This window comes from Euprymna scolopes, chromosome 13 (assembly GCF_053919585.1).
Source record: "Euprymna scolopes isolate OS-2025 chromosome 13, ASM5391958v1, whole genome shotgun sequence".
Classification (NCBI taxonomy): Eukaryota; Metazoa; Mollusca; class Cephalopoda; order Sepiida; family Sepiolidae; genus Euprymna; species Euprymna scolopes.
Window position 1 is genome coordinate 58,759,239 of NC_136494.1, and position 18,908 is coordinate 58,778,146.

General features: G+C 31.2%; 1 protein-coding gene across 1 annotated transcript in view; it reads left to right on the forward strand.

The window, feature by feature from the left end:
- The window catches only part of LOC145292049 (uncharacterized), a 108,684-nt gene that overhangs the window by 59,215 nt on the left and 30,561 nt on the right, over positions 1-18,908 (forward strand). Inside the window, exon 3 of the mRNA XM_080138075.1 lies at positions 15,985-16,901. Within this exon, the coding sequence (XP_079994201.1) occupies positions 15,985-16,901 (917 nt within the window). The remainder of the gene's footprint in view (positions 1-15,984; positions 16,902-18,908) is intronic.

An 18,908-nucleotide genomic window follows, 5' to 3' on the forward strand; every position in this document is an offset into this window, starting at 1 on the left:
TTGTAAGACATTTGATAAATCGATAGTTTATTCTCCCTAGCCAATTTTTATTTATTATCTTTGTACAATGTGTATTAAAATAAAAAAAGTAAGTTCACTGCAGTTTCTTCTGATTAATACTTATCCCAATCAAGAAGATTGATACGATAGAGACACTTTTCAAGTATGACCTTTTTAAGTCATGATTTATAAAATGTCTCCATTGTACCAATCTTTTTTTTTTTAATCACTTAAAAAAGTTATTAACCAAAAAGATTTGAGACACAGACTAGCTTTACTTTATATATTAGATTAGGATATTAAAACCAATGCTTTTATTTTATTTACGAACGAGTCTCTGAGGCTATTTTAGTTTTAGAAGAAAAGAGAAATGCTGTTCCAAACAAAATGACAGTATCAATCCAGAGTAACTTTGAATTATATTCTGATGAAGATGAAGAGGTCCTTCCCATGTGAAGAGAAAAAATTATGTCCTGGAATTCTAAAAAATCAGTATATGGAGTGATACTGGTTTCTGATTGGTTCATTGCAGAGCATGGTCTATCTGATTGGTCAGTTTTTTTCACCCGTGTTTATAAATATAATCTTTCATTTTTTTTTTGTAAACATGCCCTAATAGGAATACCAAAAATATTGCAAATTAGTTTTTGTAAGAAATTAAATCAAAATATATTTTTGCCTACGAACATGTATCCATGTTCTGAAAAAAAATGGCAAATCAGAATCAAATATTAGTTTTGTAAGGATCACTAAGATTCGAGACACAAACTAGCTTTACTTTATATATTTGATTAAGAAATTAAAACCAATGCTTTTATTTTATCTATGAATGAGTTCTTTTTTGAAATGAGTATATATTTGCATATTTATGTATTCTCCATATACATATTTGTTAATTCATTATGATATTACGAATTACAGGATTGGTAGAAAAGATTGCATTAAGAAATACTAACAGAGTTACTTGTCTTCATTCGTGGCACTTATTTTCATAAATTATGTAGATAAAGTAAAAGTAATCAATCTGTCTAACATCGTAACATACTTAGATAATATTCGGTCAAAATCAAAGTAAACATAATTATGCCTCAGTTGAGCTGCGAACTTAAAAGACTCATTGTGGCGTGCTAAGTAATTGAACACGACATACCTCATATGCTATTAATTCAAAACATAATACTATCTGTTTCTCCCCCCCCCCCTATCTCTAAAGCAGTAATGTTACAAACAGTTTAACTTCAAATAAACAAAAGGTTTGCTCTCTCTGCTACCAGCATGTGAAAACCATGAGAAGAAGACGTAAGGTCATTTTTAATGTGGGGGAAAAAGCTGCTCCCCCAAAAATGTGGGCACTCTGGCAGTATCGAAATAAATAGTAATTGTTTCAGTATGATGGGTTTCCTCTACATTGACCAAGGACAAATTACAGAACAGATACTACCTGGATGAAGACCAGGATTTTTGCGATTGCGTTTGATTAGTTTCGCTTTATTTATATGAAAAAGACAAACAAACACTGAAAACGAGGGAATTTTTTAAAACTCGATCAAAAAAAAAAAGATAGAGACGATGTCCGTTTGCGAATCTGAGATATTACGATATAGAAAGTATAAGAAAATTTCTGCCGAAATCTTACTGACGCTAAAAGCCCAACACAAAAAGCCTTTCATAGACATACACAAACGCGCACGCCCATTTTGCCTTTTATATATTAGAAAACAAGATAAGCCACATGAACTGGTGAGATTCAATGAACATAAAGTGGGCCAAACTCGAACGGAAAAAGAGGCAGTATTTTGCTTATACTTGATCAGTAGACATCCATCAGTAAAATGTGCTTACAGTTATATCTCATAGGATTAGCATATGTATGAAAAAATGGTGATTGAGGAAAAGAATCTCATTTGCAAAAGATTTTAGTGCTATGAATTATAATTTTTCGAACTCTACAAAACAAGTTATTCCGGTAAAACGAATAACCAAGCACAAATCGAAGGCAAAGCATTTGACATTCAACTTATTTCTGAATTTGAGGGTGTCTTACCTGATCACACAGTGTCTGAATCAATGAGAGAGAGAGGATTTAATCAGGTAAAACAATCCTTTGTAGTTTTTGCGCTGAATACTTTTTGTTGTACTTGACAAGTGTCGTATTTGACAAGTTTGTCTCTCGTTATTTACACCCCGGGGGAAACTGTGGACGAATACTTGAGTGACCTACAGGAAAGAGTGTAATAATAATGTCACAAACAATCTTACCTCAAAGAAAAAAAGGTGTGCTCTCTCTGCTACCGGCGAGTGGAAACCAGGAGAAGAAGAAGAAGATGCAAGAGGTGTGACATACTTTACAGAGAAGGACGAGATAAGCTACGTGAAAAGGCGAGATTTAATGAACATAAAAGGGAGCAGTGTTTTGTTTATGCTTGATTAGTCAACACAACATCCATCAATAAAATGTGTGCATGTGCGTGAAAAGACGGTAAGCGAGGAAAGAAATCCCACTTGCAAATAATTCCAGTATCATTTTCCAAACACTACAATGGTCCTAGATATGACCTTAAACTATATCCAATGGTGAGGCCCCAGCTTGCGGGCTGTGGGGAGTGTGGAGCCACCCTTTAATTGCCATTGCTCCCAGGTCCATTTTGACCCGGAGTGGTAGTACCTGTTAGGATCCCAACTATGGGTTAAATAGAAACCGACTTGAAAACAACAAATATATTCTATTAAAAAATCTTTCTTCAAAATCTTTGGAGTCGGTATTAAATAACCTGAAAAGGGTTGATATGCCGTAAAACAAAAACAATCAACCAACCAACCAAACACTACAAAACACACACACACACACACACACACTCTCTCTCTCTCTCTCTCTCTCTCTCTCTCTCTCTAAACAAACGAAAAAAAAAAGAAGTTAAAGGAACATCAAGATTTCCTTTCCTGTTATTTCAGCAACAAGATTTCTGCTGCTGTATAGGTTATTATTGAAAACTGTGTCCATTTCTTTTTTTTAAATATTCTGAGACAGATGATTTTTGTTGGTAAGAATATTTACCAATTATTCAAATAAAAAAACAGACGAATCAGAATGAAATATTAATTTTGTAAAATAAAAAATATTAACCACAAAGATTCGAGAAACAGACTAGCTTTACTTTTAGATTAGATGATTAGTATTACATACATGAAATGTAACAGTTTAGGTGCAGAATATTTCATAACTTTATATTCGATGAACCTTAAAATGTATCCTACAAGAAATTATTTATGAAAATCAGACTTATTTTATGGACGGTCTTTTATATTGTATGTTTCTCCAGCTCTCCTGAACATTAACTCAGTCTAATAATACTAAAACAGTAGTAACAATAATATATGCCTATACTGTTAAGATGGGAGATAGTAGGTTTAACTGTAGTCTGACATTGAGTGGATGGTTGCAGTGTTTTGATGGTGCAGGATTGCAGAATATTGGGATTTTCCCAATCATGAGAAGTATGAATATATTGTGACGAAAGGAACACAACCCAGATGAAAGTGTAATAAATTTGTCTTTGAAGAAAGAAAGAAAAAGAAATATTTTGCAAATAACTGACACATTGCGGGAACTTATCTCTGCAGATGTGTCCTTAATTTTTTTGTTCTCTGAGTTCGTTTCAGTGTAATGTAGAAATAGGAAACCGTTTCTTACAGTGCTGACATGAAGACTCTCACGTGTTGAAGGCGAAGGTAGCAGTAGCCATATTTGCTTGACAGAGGATCACAGCAAAAATTGAAGGAACTGAAAAAAAAAAAAAAAAAAAAAATGCCCCCAAAGGGTTCAATGGAGATTCTAAATCTGTGATTGGTTGTTTTTTTTTTTCATCCAATCAGAGAGCATGTAGCAAACGACTCTATAATAATTTCAATAAAGATTTTTCAAGTCCTCCAAAAATGAGTGCACCTCAGATGCATAGGCTCCTTTTGGCTTAAGCGAGGGGAAAAAGAGATTTTTTTTTTATATATTTAGCCAGAGTGCAGTGTAAATAATTTCATTTGTAGTCAATGAATGTGATTTTAGCATTCTCCACAGTTCTAAAATTATTTGATTTTTTTTAAAGCCATAAACGCTTGTTCGTTTTCGCACTGTTATTCTTGTTCATTATACTGTTGACTTCTTTTTGATACTTTTCTAGCACATTTACAGACACTTGCCTTAGCATAAGTTACTTAAATCTATATTTTCACATTCTACATCTGTACACCCATCGTCACTGCCAATTTTATATTATTAGATTAGGTTAGTGTTGCAAGTGAAAAATTATAGTTTATTCAAACCGGTTATAATTGTAAACGTATGGGTTTTATACATTAATGCATTTAGTGTAATGAAAAAAAAATGACATAGCTTGACTAGGAGCAAAATGTAGTATCTGTTCTGGTACTGCACTTTATCTTTTCTATCCTCTATTAGTGAAGGAGAAATCCTTGACTGAAGCAATTTTTTTGTCTCAATCCAGAATGTTTTTTTTTGTGTGTGTTTTTTTTTTTTGGATAGCTAGAGTATTTCCACATTAAAAACCGACCTTGTGTTTAATTCTGCCCTCGTGGGGAGGTAGGTAAATAGGGACAATCTATTCTGTCATATTTTATTGCTTTTCATGATGTCTATTTCTTTTCCACTCATTATTTTGTGTTACCTGATTATTTAAGTCTCTTGAATATTTCTAAGCAGTCTCTACTGTTCCCATTGTCGTATTTATGCTTGTTTAATTAGTCTAGTTTTATCGTCCAATAAAAACCAAGACTTGGGATTTAAGTATTTAGTTTACAGAACATATAAATTACAATGTATAATAAATTTAGAGAACATATAAATAACAATGTATAATAAATTTAGAGAACATATAAATTACAATGTATAATAAATTTAGAGAACATATAAATAACAATGTATAATAAATTTAGAGAACATATAAATAACAATGTATAATAAATTTTGAGAACATATAAATAACAATGTATAATAAATTTAGAGAAAATATAAATAACAATGTATAATAAATTTAGAGAACATATAAATAACAATGTATAATAAATTTTGAGAACATATAAATAACAATGTATAATAAATTTAGAGAACATATAAATAACAATGTATAATAAATTTAGAGAACATATAAATAACAATGTATAATAAATTTAGAGAACATATAAATAACAATGTATAATAAATTTAGAGAACATATAAATAACAATGTATAATAAATTTAGAGAACATATAAATAACAATGTATAATAAATTTAGAGAACATATAAATAACAATGTATAATAAATTTTGAGAACATATAAATAACAATGTATAATAAATTTAGAGAACATATAAATAACAATATATAAAAAATTTAGAGAATATATAAATAACAATGTATAATAAATTTAGAGAACATATAAATAACAATGTATAATAAATTTAGAGAACATATAAATAACAATGTATAATAAATTTTGAGAACATATAAAAAACAATGTATAATAAATTTAGAGAACATATAAATAACAATGTATAATAAATTTTGAGAACATATAAATAACAATGTATAATAAATTTAGAGAACATATAAATAACAATGTATAATAAATTTAGAGAACATATAAATAACAATGTACAATAAATTTTGAGAACATATAAATAACAATATATAATAAATTTAGAGAATATATAAATAACAATGTATAATAAATTTTGAGAACATATAAATAACAATATATAATAAATTTAGAGAATATATAAATAACAATATATAATAAATTTAGAGAACATATAAATAACAATGTATAATAAACTTTGAGAACATATAAATAACAATGTATAATAAACTTTGAGAACATATGAATAACAATGTATAATAAATTTTGAGAACATATAAATAACAACAATATATAATAAATTTAGAGAATATATAAATAACAATGTATAATAAATTTAGAGAACATATAAATAACAATGTATAATAAATTTAGAGAACATATAAATAACAATGTATAATAAATTTTGAGAACATATAAATAACAATGTATAATAAATTTAGAGAACATATAAATAACAATGTATAATAAATTTTGAGAACATATAAATAACAATGTATAATAAATTTAGAGAACATATAAATAACAATGTATAATAAATTTTGAGAACATATGAATAACAATATATAATAAATTTAGAGAATATATAAATAACAATGTATAATAAATTTAGAGAACATATAAATAACAATGTATAATAAATTTAGAGAACATATAAATAACAATGTATAATAAATTTTGAGAACATATGAATAACAATATATAATAAATTTAGAGAATATATAAATAACAATGTATAATAAATTTTGAGAACATATAAATAACAATGTATAATAAACTTTGAGAACATATAAATAACAATGTATAATAAATTTTGAGAACATATAAATAACAATGTATAATAAATTTTGAGAACATATAAATAACAATGTATAATAAATTTAGAGAACATATAAATAACAATGTATAATAAATTTTGAGAACATATGAATAACAATATATAATAAATTTAGAGAATATATAAATAACAATGTATAATAAATTTAGAGAACATATAAATAACAATGTATAATAAATTTTGAGAACATATAAATAACAATATATAATAAATTTAGAGAATATATAAATAACAATATATAATAAATTTAGAGAATATATAAATAACAATGTATAATAAACTTTGAGAACATATAAATAACAATGTATAATAAATTTAGAGAACATATAAATAACAATGTATAATAAATTTTGAGAACATATAAATAACAATGTATAATAAATTTAGAGAATATATAAATAACAATGTATAATAAATTTAGAGAACATATAAATAACAATGTATAATAAACTTTGAGAACATATGAATAACAATATATAATAAATTTAGAGAATATATAAATAACAATGTATAATAAATTTTGAGAACATATAAATAACAATGTATAATAAATTTAGAGAACATATAAATAACAACAATATATAATAAATTTAGAGAATATATAAATAACAATATATAATAAATTTAGAGAATATATAAATAACAATGTATAATAAATTTAGAGAACATATAAATAACAATGTATAATAAACTTTGAGAACATATAAATAACAATATATAATAAACTTTGAGAACATATGAATAACAATGTATAATAAATTTTGAGAACATATAAATAACAATATATAATAAATTTAGAGAACATATAAAAAACAATGTATAATAAATTTTGAGAACATATAAATAACAACAATATATAATAAATTTAGAGAACATATAAATAACAATGTATAATAAATTTAGAGAACATATAAATAACAATGTATAATAAATTTAGAGAACATATAAATAACAATGTATAATAAATTTAGAGAACATATAAATAACAATGTATAATAAATTTTGAGAACATATAAATAACAATGTAAATTTAGAGAACATATAAATAACAATGTATAATAAATTTAGAGAACATATAAATAACAATGTATAATAAATTTAGAGAATATATAAATTATAATGTATAATAAATTTAGATAACATGTAAATAGCAATGTATAATAAAATCTGACATTAATACAGTAATTTTTACCAAATACAGGAAAAGTTTAATTTTTTACTAACCTGTGTTAAAGTATGGAAACTGATTATAAGATTTATTATCTTTGAATATTTTATTGTCTCTTTCATTTAGCTGTACATGAGTTTCAGGCATAAAATCTAGTTTAAATCAAACTTATCCTAATCTGACTGACAACCACTCCTGGACAGAGGATTAATATTATTATAAGCTTTTTTGTTACTATCTTTTAAGCCTAGAACATCGCCTGCCATCTTTGATTGACTCATGTTTGGCCAAGTGAAAGTAATGAAATAATTTTTTGAAATAACAAAACTTACAGTTTCAGAATTTTAAAACTATATAGGCTTGTAGAAAATTAATTTTAATACTTTTGGTGAAAGTTGTTTATTGTATATTTTATTTCTTTTTTATTTCTCGGCTGTTAACTATACTGCACGATTGTCTAAAAGGTTCCAGAAACTTAAAAAGCAGGACTGATTTTGATTCCAGACCTGAACTGGAATTCTGACATCAAATCTGCTGCTATAGTCACTGGAAAAATGGTCGGATTATTCTATCACTTTAGAAAGTACCTGACTCATGCTGCAATTTTTGACTTATAGAAGTGTCAAAAACATCACAAGAAAAAGTAGTTGGTGGTCAGCTGAACGTTGAATGTGTGCTTAAATCTGATTGGCTAGTCGTAGTGTTTTGAGCTTTCCATAAAGAAATGTGCTCCAGGAGCATGTTCCCATTTTCTGGTACAAAGTAAAAGAAGCCTCCCTTTTATATTTAGTGTGGAGCGTGAGCAACTCTATTTGGAGCTAAAGAGCATGATTTTAGCACTCTGTCTGCACGCATAATGATTTATTACCAAATTGAATAAATGTTGTATTTCGGGTTTATATAACTGCATCTATGTATATATAAGGTATATGCGTTTCTGTAATCGATGTCTGTGTGTTGCCTAGTGGTTAGAATTATAAGGACAGTTACTTTTCTTTGTATATGGGGTGTCTGTACGTTTCAATCTGTTACGTGTATATTTAATAGTCTTTCTATATATATGTGGGTATTTTCACACCATGTGAAGATAAAAAGTTATGTGCTGGAATTCTAAAAAATCAGTATATGGAGTGATACTGGTTTCTGATTGGTTCATTGCAGAGCATGGTCTATCTGATTGGTCAGTTTTTTTTCACCCGTGTTTATAAATATAATCTTTCATCTTTTTTTTTTGTAAACATGCCATAATAGGAATACCAAAAATATTGCAAATTAGTTTTTGTAAGAAATTTAATCAAAATATATTTTTGCCTACGAACATGTATCCATGTTCTGAAAAAAAATGGCAAATCAGAATCAAATATTAGTTTTGTAAGGATCACTAAGATTCGAGACACAAACTAGCTTTACTTTATATATTTGATTAAGAAATTAAAATCAATGCTTTTATTTTATCTATGAATGAGTTCTTTTTTTTAAATGGGTATATATTTGCATATTTATGTATTCTCCATATACATATTTGTTAATTCATTATGATATTATGAATTACAGGATTGGTAGAAAAGATTGCATTAAGAAATACTAACAGAGTTACTTGTCTTCATTCGTGGCACTTATTTTCATAAATTATGTAGATAAAGTAAAAGTAATCAATCTGTCTAACATCGTAACATACTTAGATAATATTCGGTCAAAATCAAAGTAAACATAATTATGCCTCAGTTGAGCTGCGAACTTAAAAGACTCATTGTGGCGTGCTAAGTAATTGAACACGACATACCTCATATGCTATTAATTCAAAACATAATACTACCTGTTTCTCCCCCCCCCTATCTCTAAAGCAGTAATGTTACAAACAGTTTCACTTAAAATAAACAAAAGGTTTGCTCTCTCTGCTACCAGCATGTGAAAACCATGAGAAGAAGACGTAAGGTCATTTTTAATGTGGGGGAAAAAGCTGCTCCCCCAAAAATGAGGGCACTCTGGCAGTATCGAAATAAATAGTAATTGTTTCAGTATAAAGGGTTTCCTCTACATTGACCAAGGACCAATTACAGAACAGATACTACCTGGGTGAAGGCCAGGATTTTTGCGATTGCGTTTGATTAGTTTCGCTTTATTTATATAAAAAAGACAAACAAACACTGGAAACGAGGGAATTTTTTAAAACTTGATCAAAAAAAAAAAAGATAGAGACGATGTCCGTTTGCGAATCTGAGATATTACGATATAGAAAGTATAAGAAAATTTCTGCCGAAATCTTACTGATGCGAAAAGCCCAACACAAAAAGCCTTTCATAGACATACACAAACGCGCGCACCCATTTTGCCTTTTATATTAGAAAACAAGATAAGTCACATGAACTGGTGAGATTTAATAAACATAAAGTGGGCCAAACTCGAAGGGAAAAAGAGGCAGTATTTTGCTTATACTTGATCAGTAGACATCCATCAGTAAAATTTGCTTACAATTATATCTCATAGGATTAGCAAATCTCTCGACGGAGACAACCTTTCTAGGGAAATTGCTCTTGACATACCTAAGGCCTTTGATAGGGTATGGCATAAAGGTTTACTTCACAAGATCTCTAGCTATGGTATAGCCGGAAATGTCTTCTCGATTATTAAATCATTTCTTTCTGATAGGTTCATAAGAGTAGTAGTTGAGGGGCAAAAATCAGAAACTCACAGTATTAATGCTGGTGTCCCTCAGAGGTCCATCCTGGGCCCAACTCTTTTCCTCTTCTACATTAATGATCTTCCAAATCACATCCTTACATCATTTGTAGATATTTATGCTGACAACACTACCATTTATGGTAGCGCATCTAAGACAGTTAATAACCAAGTTCTCTCCGATTCTCTCTCCTCTGATCTTGAGCACGTAGTACAATGGGGAAAGGAGTGGCTGGTTACTTTCAATGCATCTAAAACCAAGCTTCTCTCTTTACATCATCAACATTCTGATCCACATCTGGCATCAATTGAAATGAATGGCTCTCATCTTCAGGAGGCCTCAAGTTTTGACAAGCTTCTGGGCTTGACCATTACTCCTGATATTAAATGGAACACATACGTCAAATCTGTTGCCAAGGCTGCTGGAAAAATGGTGGGATCTTTCTATCGATCCGGTAGATATCTCACTGCTGATGCAATTCTCTATCTATATAAGAGCCAGAGACGTCCAAGGATGGAATACTGTTGCCACATCTGGGCAGGAGCTGCTAGAAAGGACTTGTCCTGCCTTGATAGAGTTCAAAATAGACTTCGTAGCCTCGTAGGAGATGTCCTTTTCTCTTCCCTGCAACCTCTATCTCACAGAAGAGATGTTGCGAGTTTGTCTCTTATGTATCGTTATTTTCATGGAAAGTGTTCGACTGAGCTTCATTCTATGGTCCCCCCTCGCCTAACTTTCACAAGAAACACTCGTCTAGTTGTACACACTATCAATAATTCCCCCCCACTCTTTATCTGTGCCTAAACCTAAACGTAGATTCCATGAACAAAGCTTCTTTCTTAGAACTGCACGCCTGTGGAATTGTCTTCCGTGTTCCTGCTTTCCGGCTGACTACAATATGGTTGTGTTCAAGTCTAACGTAAATAAGTTCTTGATGAGCTGTTCCATATAAGTTATCAAATTTACCAAATTTTCATTACTAATGATTACTATATTGTCCAATGTCTACTGTACACTCTTTAACCCTTATCCTTGAGTGGCCTCTTGGCCTTGATAATGTGGTGATGCCTGTGTAAAAAAAAAAAAAAAAAATCTGCACATGTATGAAAAAATGGTGACCGAGGAAAAGAATCTCATTTGCAAAAGATTTTAGTGCTGTGAATTATAATTTTTCAAACTCTACAAAACAAGTTATTCCGGTAAAACGAATAACCAAGCACAAATCGAAGGCAAAGCATTTGACATTCAACTTATTTCTGAATTTGAGGGTGTCTTACCTGATCACACAGTGTCTGAATCGATGGAGCTGGTGTGCAAAATGTTTTCTGGTACAAAGTAAAAGAAGCCTCCCTTTTATATTTAGTGTGGAGTATGAGCAACTCTATTTGGAGCTAAAGAGCATGATTTTAGCACTCTGTCTGCACGCATAATGATTTATTACCAAATTGAATAAATGTTGTATTTCGGGTTTATATAACTGCATCTATGTATATATAAGGTATATGTGTTTCTGTAATCGATGTTTGTGTGTTGCCTAGTGGTTAGAATTATAAGGACAGTTACTTTTCTTTGTATATGGGGTGTCTGTACGTGTCAATCTGTTACGTGTATATTTAATAGTCTTTCTATATATATGTGGGTGTTTTCACATATCCACAACATTAACGAACAGGATAATAAAACGGACAGTCTTTAACAATGATGAATAACACCCTTGTCTGCTTGACACATACTTTATTCATTGTCTTCCTCTCCTTTGATGCAGGCACCTGAAATGAAGGCATCTTCTTGCAAATGAACCACCAAAACGCTGAGTTACCATTTCCAGATCTTTATTTTCAAATGTTCCACGTCTTGGAGTTTGCAGCTCTGAGCTTCTCACTTATATTTTTTTCTACTTGGTCCATCGATGCTTCCATTGCATCACAGAGACAACTCCTATACACTTTAACCCATTGGTTAGCTAATTCACAACTCATCTCCACAATATCCTTTTACAGACAAACTCCTAATTCTGATTTCTCCTTGCTTAAGTCTATTACGTCAGCCAGAGTGAAGAATCTTAAAAATCCAAATCGTTGTTTACTATATATGTATATGCAAGAAAAAGAAGAAAACGTGAAAAATTTGAACTTCTCTTTTTCTATAGAAGCAATCATGACTTGTTACCTAAGGGTTAGATTTCTAAATGGGCCATTTTGGGGATGTCTGGAAAAAGTTTGTTCAAATGTTTCAGTCACTCAGCTTTTTAAGATTTGGACTTATTCTGTATTTTATGACAACTATTTTATTACTGAATAAAAGGTGCTTGGGATTGCTGTCCATTCACACTATTCAGGATATCAAACAAGTTTAGTAACTGGGAAAGAACCTCGAGATAGTTGAGACATTTTCTATCTTGATAATGTGTCCGGTGAGACAGGTGGCTGTTGTGATGCCAGAATCCATTCTGCATGGATGAAATTTAGTAGAGAGCTTCTCTGAATCTTCACTTTCAGAAGCATCTTGTTTACATAATAAAGTTAAATGTACGAAAGTAAAATATCAATTGTACTCCAAAAAGAAACATTCATTTTGAACGCGCCTCTGTCTTATAAAAGAATCTACAGTTTATTTTATTGGCTGAGCCTTTCTGCTTTGGTGGTGATAAAGCTTCTCAAATGCACTTGTGATGTTAGGCTGTATAAAAATGTTAATTTTGATCAAAATCAAACTTTCTTTCTTTCATCGGATTGTTTCTCAACACCTGTGTCAGAAGTGTTGTTCTGTATGCCAATGAGATTTGAAGTTGACGACATTACCAGATTAACTCGCAGCGATCATGTTCCTCAAAGCTTGCTGATAGAACCCTTCTCAGTGAGCTGTGATTCCGGCTTGATCTCAATTCAGTAGATGACCCTATGCTGGAATAGAATAAGATTGTTTGACTATATCCAACAAATTGCAGTCAACAAGTAACCAAGAAGAATCATTAACTTTATGGGCCAAGATCAAAGTGTAGCATCTGTTCTTCAGATGCTATACTTCAATTTCTTGTTCTCTCTCAGTCTTATTTATTTTGCACTTCAAATCATCAATTTCTCGGTTAAATTCGACACTGTTGTCAAAACTTCCAACTTCCAAATGCAACAATCTTTCCAGCACGTTTGCGTAAGTAACGCGCCTTCTCTTAACTCGCCTCATGCTCGCTTCACGTCCACTTTTATACACAAGTCTCATTTGCATAAATATTCACGGTCCCGTCATTGTTCACCATAAAATAAACTGTCTCACCATATTAGTTTTTCATTTCTCTTTCATTTCGTTCCACGACTGACCCTTTAAATCATGCACGCGTGCTAGTCAAGTAAGTCACACGTTTTCCTTACAAATATTAAATAAGAGATGATACATGTATAATTTTCACTTTGCGCGTGCCACGTGTATCTCCTGGACATTTGATAAAAAGCACACCGGCTCTATTTTCACTGCTATTTCCTTTCATTTTAACACCATGCGACAAAGAAAATAGAGAAAAAAAACCCTGAAGAAGATTATAACATCGAAAAATTTGGACTTTAAACATTATATTTTGCTTATAAACGTAAAACATACGTCTTTCAATATATATATATATATATATATATATATATATATATATATATATATATATATATATATATAGGAGCAAAATTTGACAGATAAGAAAAGATTATTAAAAAAAACTTTCCAAATTCAAAAGTGCAGAAATATAAATATAGAAGCATATATTTATAGAACAACAACCTCATCCCGATTTAGAAAGCTCAATATCAGTGATAGAGACTAAAATAAGTAGAAAAGATCAAGATATTGTAGAATTAAATTTACAATATTTTATTCAAAACAAGGAATACGAAATATAGGTGAAAGGTTTCTTATTCCATGGAGTTTCAAAGAAAGGCTCTTCTCCTCAGAGGAAAAAAGTTAGCAAGGTAAGTATAGATAAGTATCTATTTTTGCTGGTTAGCTCAATTTTTGAAAACAGTGAAAGAAAAATATGTTATATGTAAAAATGAAAGGGAATAGTCAGCAAAGTCCAATATGTATGGTTGTAAATATCCAGTAATATCCAAAAGTTTGAATAGAATATCTTTTAGAATGTCTTTAAAAGTAAGATATCTTTTAGAATGTCTTTAAAAGTAAGATATCTTTTAGAATGTCTTTAAAAGTAAGATATCTTTTAGAATGTCTTTAAAAGTAAGATATCTTTTAGAATGTCTTTAAAAGTAAGATACCTTTTAGAATGTCTTTAAAAGTAAGATATCTTTTAGAATGTCTTTAAAAGTAAGATATCTTTTAGAATGTCTTTAAAAGTAAGATATCTTTTAGAATGTCTTTAAAAGTAAGATATCTTTTAGAATGTCTTTAAAAGTAAGATATCTTTTAGAATGTCTTAAAAAATATGCAGGGTTTTGTATTCTACAGTTACACTTTCTCTCTAAATTTAGTTCACCTGATTCAATCCTATTATTATTCACTATTTTCTTTATTTAACCATTATTAGAACCTTACCTAGATTGGAAGTAGTGGAGAATGAAAGCTTAACTGTGTTCTTATTAATTACTTTATTTAATCTATTTTCTGGAGGGAAGTTCTTATAAATTATTTTTTAAAATTGTTTAGGGATATTATTTTGTATATGTTCATTCCCTCCTTCGACCTAAACCTGCTGGATTACTTCGTTTCGTCATACGTCAAGAACATCATCAACATGACCGCCCACAACCCCAAAGCCAGCCTGATCGTCGCCATCCACTAACTATTGGCGCTTGTAGAAACGGCATGCTCCCAGTTTCGGACCCGTATCGAGGCGGTGATTGAGGCTGAAGGCAGCTACATTGAATAGATCTCAACTCTACTACATAATAAAATTACCTGAATTGATTTTTTTAATAAAAGTTTTAAAATAAAACTGCAGTGTTGTTTTCTTTAGGGCAACAAATTTATCGTTTCACCCTGTATATATATATATATATATATATATATATATATATATATATATATATATATATATATATATATAAATTACAGTTGGTTGAAAGTTATTTTATGTAAGTAAATGTTCATTTGAAAAGTAGTTCATATTGTAAAAGATTCAGAGTAAGAAAAGTTACGAATGTTAGAAGTCGAAACAATTAACGTTATTATTTAACATGATACATTATCTATTATTATACTAAAACTGAGTAAATTAACATCTGATTTTTTCCTTCGACGTTTTTCCTATCTATTTTAACCACACAAAATATTAAAATATTCTTTATTTTGGGGGATTGAGTTATGTTTGAGAAATCAAAAACAAAACACAAAGATCTATTTTAATTGTTCTATTTAGCTGCAATTTGCAACTAATCATCAAGTGACCGATTGCTTCTGTCTATCACTCTCGCCCTCTCTCATTGTATGTTATTTGGTTCCCTCCATTCTCCACTCCTATTTTAATCAATACTATCAAACTTGATATTCTCTCAATATTTCCCCATTGAAGGCCTGCAGCGTGCATCCATACAACTCACCAAACATGCAATAATCTGCATGTTTACACATGGTTCGTCCATATTAAATCTTAAATTAATACATTAACATGGAAACATTGGATAGTTTTGAATACTTGTTAATTATTTTACCTTTTTTTATTTCTTTCTTAGGGAACATGAATGCAAATGGAAACTTCTGTCTCTAATTGGATTTTGGATTACAATTCACCTGTTGTACTGTTGGATTTCGGAACATGCCATCCTCTTAGTGACAATCTCAAGCAGCACCAAAATAACAATGGTAGCAGGGGTGACTTTCCTCTTTTCCATATCAGAAATGGTCGTTTTAGCAACTGTGATACGGATAATATTTCCCAAACAAGAAAAGACGTTTGACGAGGGGTTAGCAATTGTTTATTTATCTCATTTTTCTGCAACGTTTCTGCTGAATTTTCTCATGATCAGCACTGGAATACAGGCGAACCATCTTGTCTTTGCCCTGGAACCGCTTGCGACACTACTGATCTCCCACATATGCATTGGTGAACCATTAAACATGTTGATATACGTTGCCATATTGGCCCTCACTATTGGAGCAGTGGGTATCCGAATGTCTTTGGGGGATTTACAGATATTAACAGATAAAAGCCTTGTACTCAATGCATCTTTAATGATTCTGCTTTGCTGTCGGAACATTGTCTTGCGGCACGTCTACACGATGTCTGGGCAAATAAAGATGCAGTTGAAGACTTATTTCGGTACAATTCTCGCCATGTATGGGAGTCTGGTCGTAATCTTGATGAGCTTTTTTGAATTCAACTGGGGAATGTCTTTATCAAGAGCTCTCATTGCATGGGGACTACATGTTTCATACACAGCTATTACATGGACCATTCTGCTGAAACAACTTTCTCCTGTCTCCATAGCCATCATCACATTAAGTGGACATTTTTTGCCGGACACTCTCATGAAAATGCCAGTCTCTGCATTGCAGGATATAATCACATGGATTTCACTTATTGTTTTCATGGTTGGACTTATTTGCTATTACTTCCATTCCAGCAATTCCTTAACATATGAAAGAAACTGTAAGTATCGTTTCTGTTTATATCTTTTAAATTTTATTTATTAATTCGATGGTGCACATTTGTACCAGTTATATTTGATCTCTCTGTACTCTTTGTTTATATGTATGTTAGTTTAAAGGGATGTCAGTGGTGTAGTCTTTATTTGTATGTGATAATTTGAATCTATGTCTAAGTAGCCTTTGTTAGAATATAATTAAGGAAAAACAAAAAAAATTGGTAGGCAGGCAGGCTCGAACCTGTGATGCAAAGGTGGAAAAGAAAGTGAAAGAAAACCTGATATCTTACCGCTACACCATGACGGGAGCGGAAGTGTAACACATCCAAATTTAGCAATGTCAACCATAATGCTATAGTGGATAAGAATCACACACTTAACTTTGGCTGTAGGCCAGTTAAGTTTCAGCTTTCTCTGCTGTATTTGTTTCCCTACGATGTTGGGGAAAACCAGCTCCCTCTAAAAGGGAGAAACTCTGGTAGTGGCCAAATGAATAGCAATTGTCTGATATGAAGGGTTTCCCACACATTAATCAAAGCTAATTTCCTTCTGGAGGTGCCGGCCAGCAAGGCTAGGCAGTTGGATTTGTTTTATTTATACGAAAAAGACAAACAAACACTGGAAAGGATGGGATGGCGGGAATTTTTTAAAAGTCGATCAAAGTAAAGATAGTAACAACATCTGTTCGCAAATATATTACCATCTAGGAAGTATAAAAAACTTCTCCAAAATAGTAACCTTGTTGAGAACCCCCTTGAAAAAAGCCTTTCTCGGACATACAAAAACGCTTGTGGCCGTTTTGCCTTTTATATTTATACTAGTGGGGGTACCCGGCGTTGCCCGGGTGTTTGTAGGTGTGTGTGCTGAGGGGTGAAGGGGGGTGTATCCAGGCCCTATGTTAAACTTCTTTTGAAAAATCGGAAAAACAACAACAAAAAAAACAACGAACATGATGTAAAAAGAAGAAAATTGGATTGGATTGGTTGGTTGTTTTACGGCATATCAACCCTTTTCAGTTTATTTAATGCCGAATCCAAAGATTTTGAAGAAAATTTTTTTAATAGAATATATTTGTTATTTTGCAAGTCAGTTTCTATTTAACCCATAGTTGGGACCCTAACAGGTACTACCATTCCGGGTCAGAGTGGACCTGGGAGCAATGGTAATTAAAGGGTGGCTCCACACTCCCCAGAGCCCACAAGCTGGGACCTCACCACTGGATATAGTTTAAGGTCATATCCAGGACCAAAAAGAAGAAAAAGTAAGATAAAAAAAAAATTGTTTAAAAAATCGGAAAAAATTTTTTTTTCAAGTTTTGGTAGGTAGGTAGGATCGAACCTGGAACGTTGAGGTGAAAACCTTGATAAGTTACCCGCTCGCCCACGAAAGGAAAGTAACTGAAAGCAATTTCAATTTAACGTTTATAAATGGCATGTGCGTGGAGAAATTAATTAGGTCAAAAGAAAGTAAATTCCGCACTTAATTTTAACTGCGGAATAGTTCTTTTGGGTTTGTTTTTTATCCAACTTTGTCTGGTTTCGTTTCTCCAACATGTTGCGGAAAACCAGCTCACTCCTCTTTAATAGGGGAGCATCCAAATGAAAGCAATTGTCTGATATTATGGTGAAAACCGACATTGACCAAACGTCTATTGCTTTCTGGACGCTCCCAGCCTGTAGGCCGAGAACTGTGCCTTAGTTTCACATCAGTTTTGCTTTTATATGAAAAAGCCAAATCAACACAAGAGGGGCCGAAATAGCAAGAATTGTATAGAACTCATTATAAATAAATATAGCCGCGACGCGCATTCACAATTCGTACATATTATGATCTACACGGTATATAAGAAGTTCTAAGCGATAGTACCCCCCCCAATAGCCCCCCCCCCCGAATAAAAGCCTTTCTTGGACATACAAAATCTCTCACGCGCATTTTGCTTTTTATATGTATATAGATGTTAATTTGAAGAGATGTCTCTGTTGTAGCTACGTCTAAGTCATTTAGATCACAGT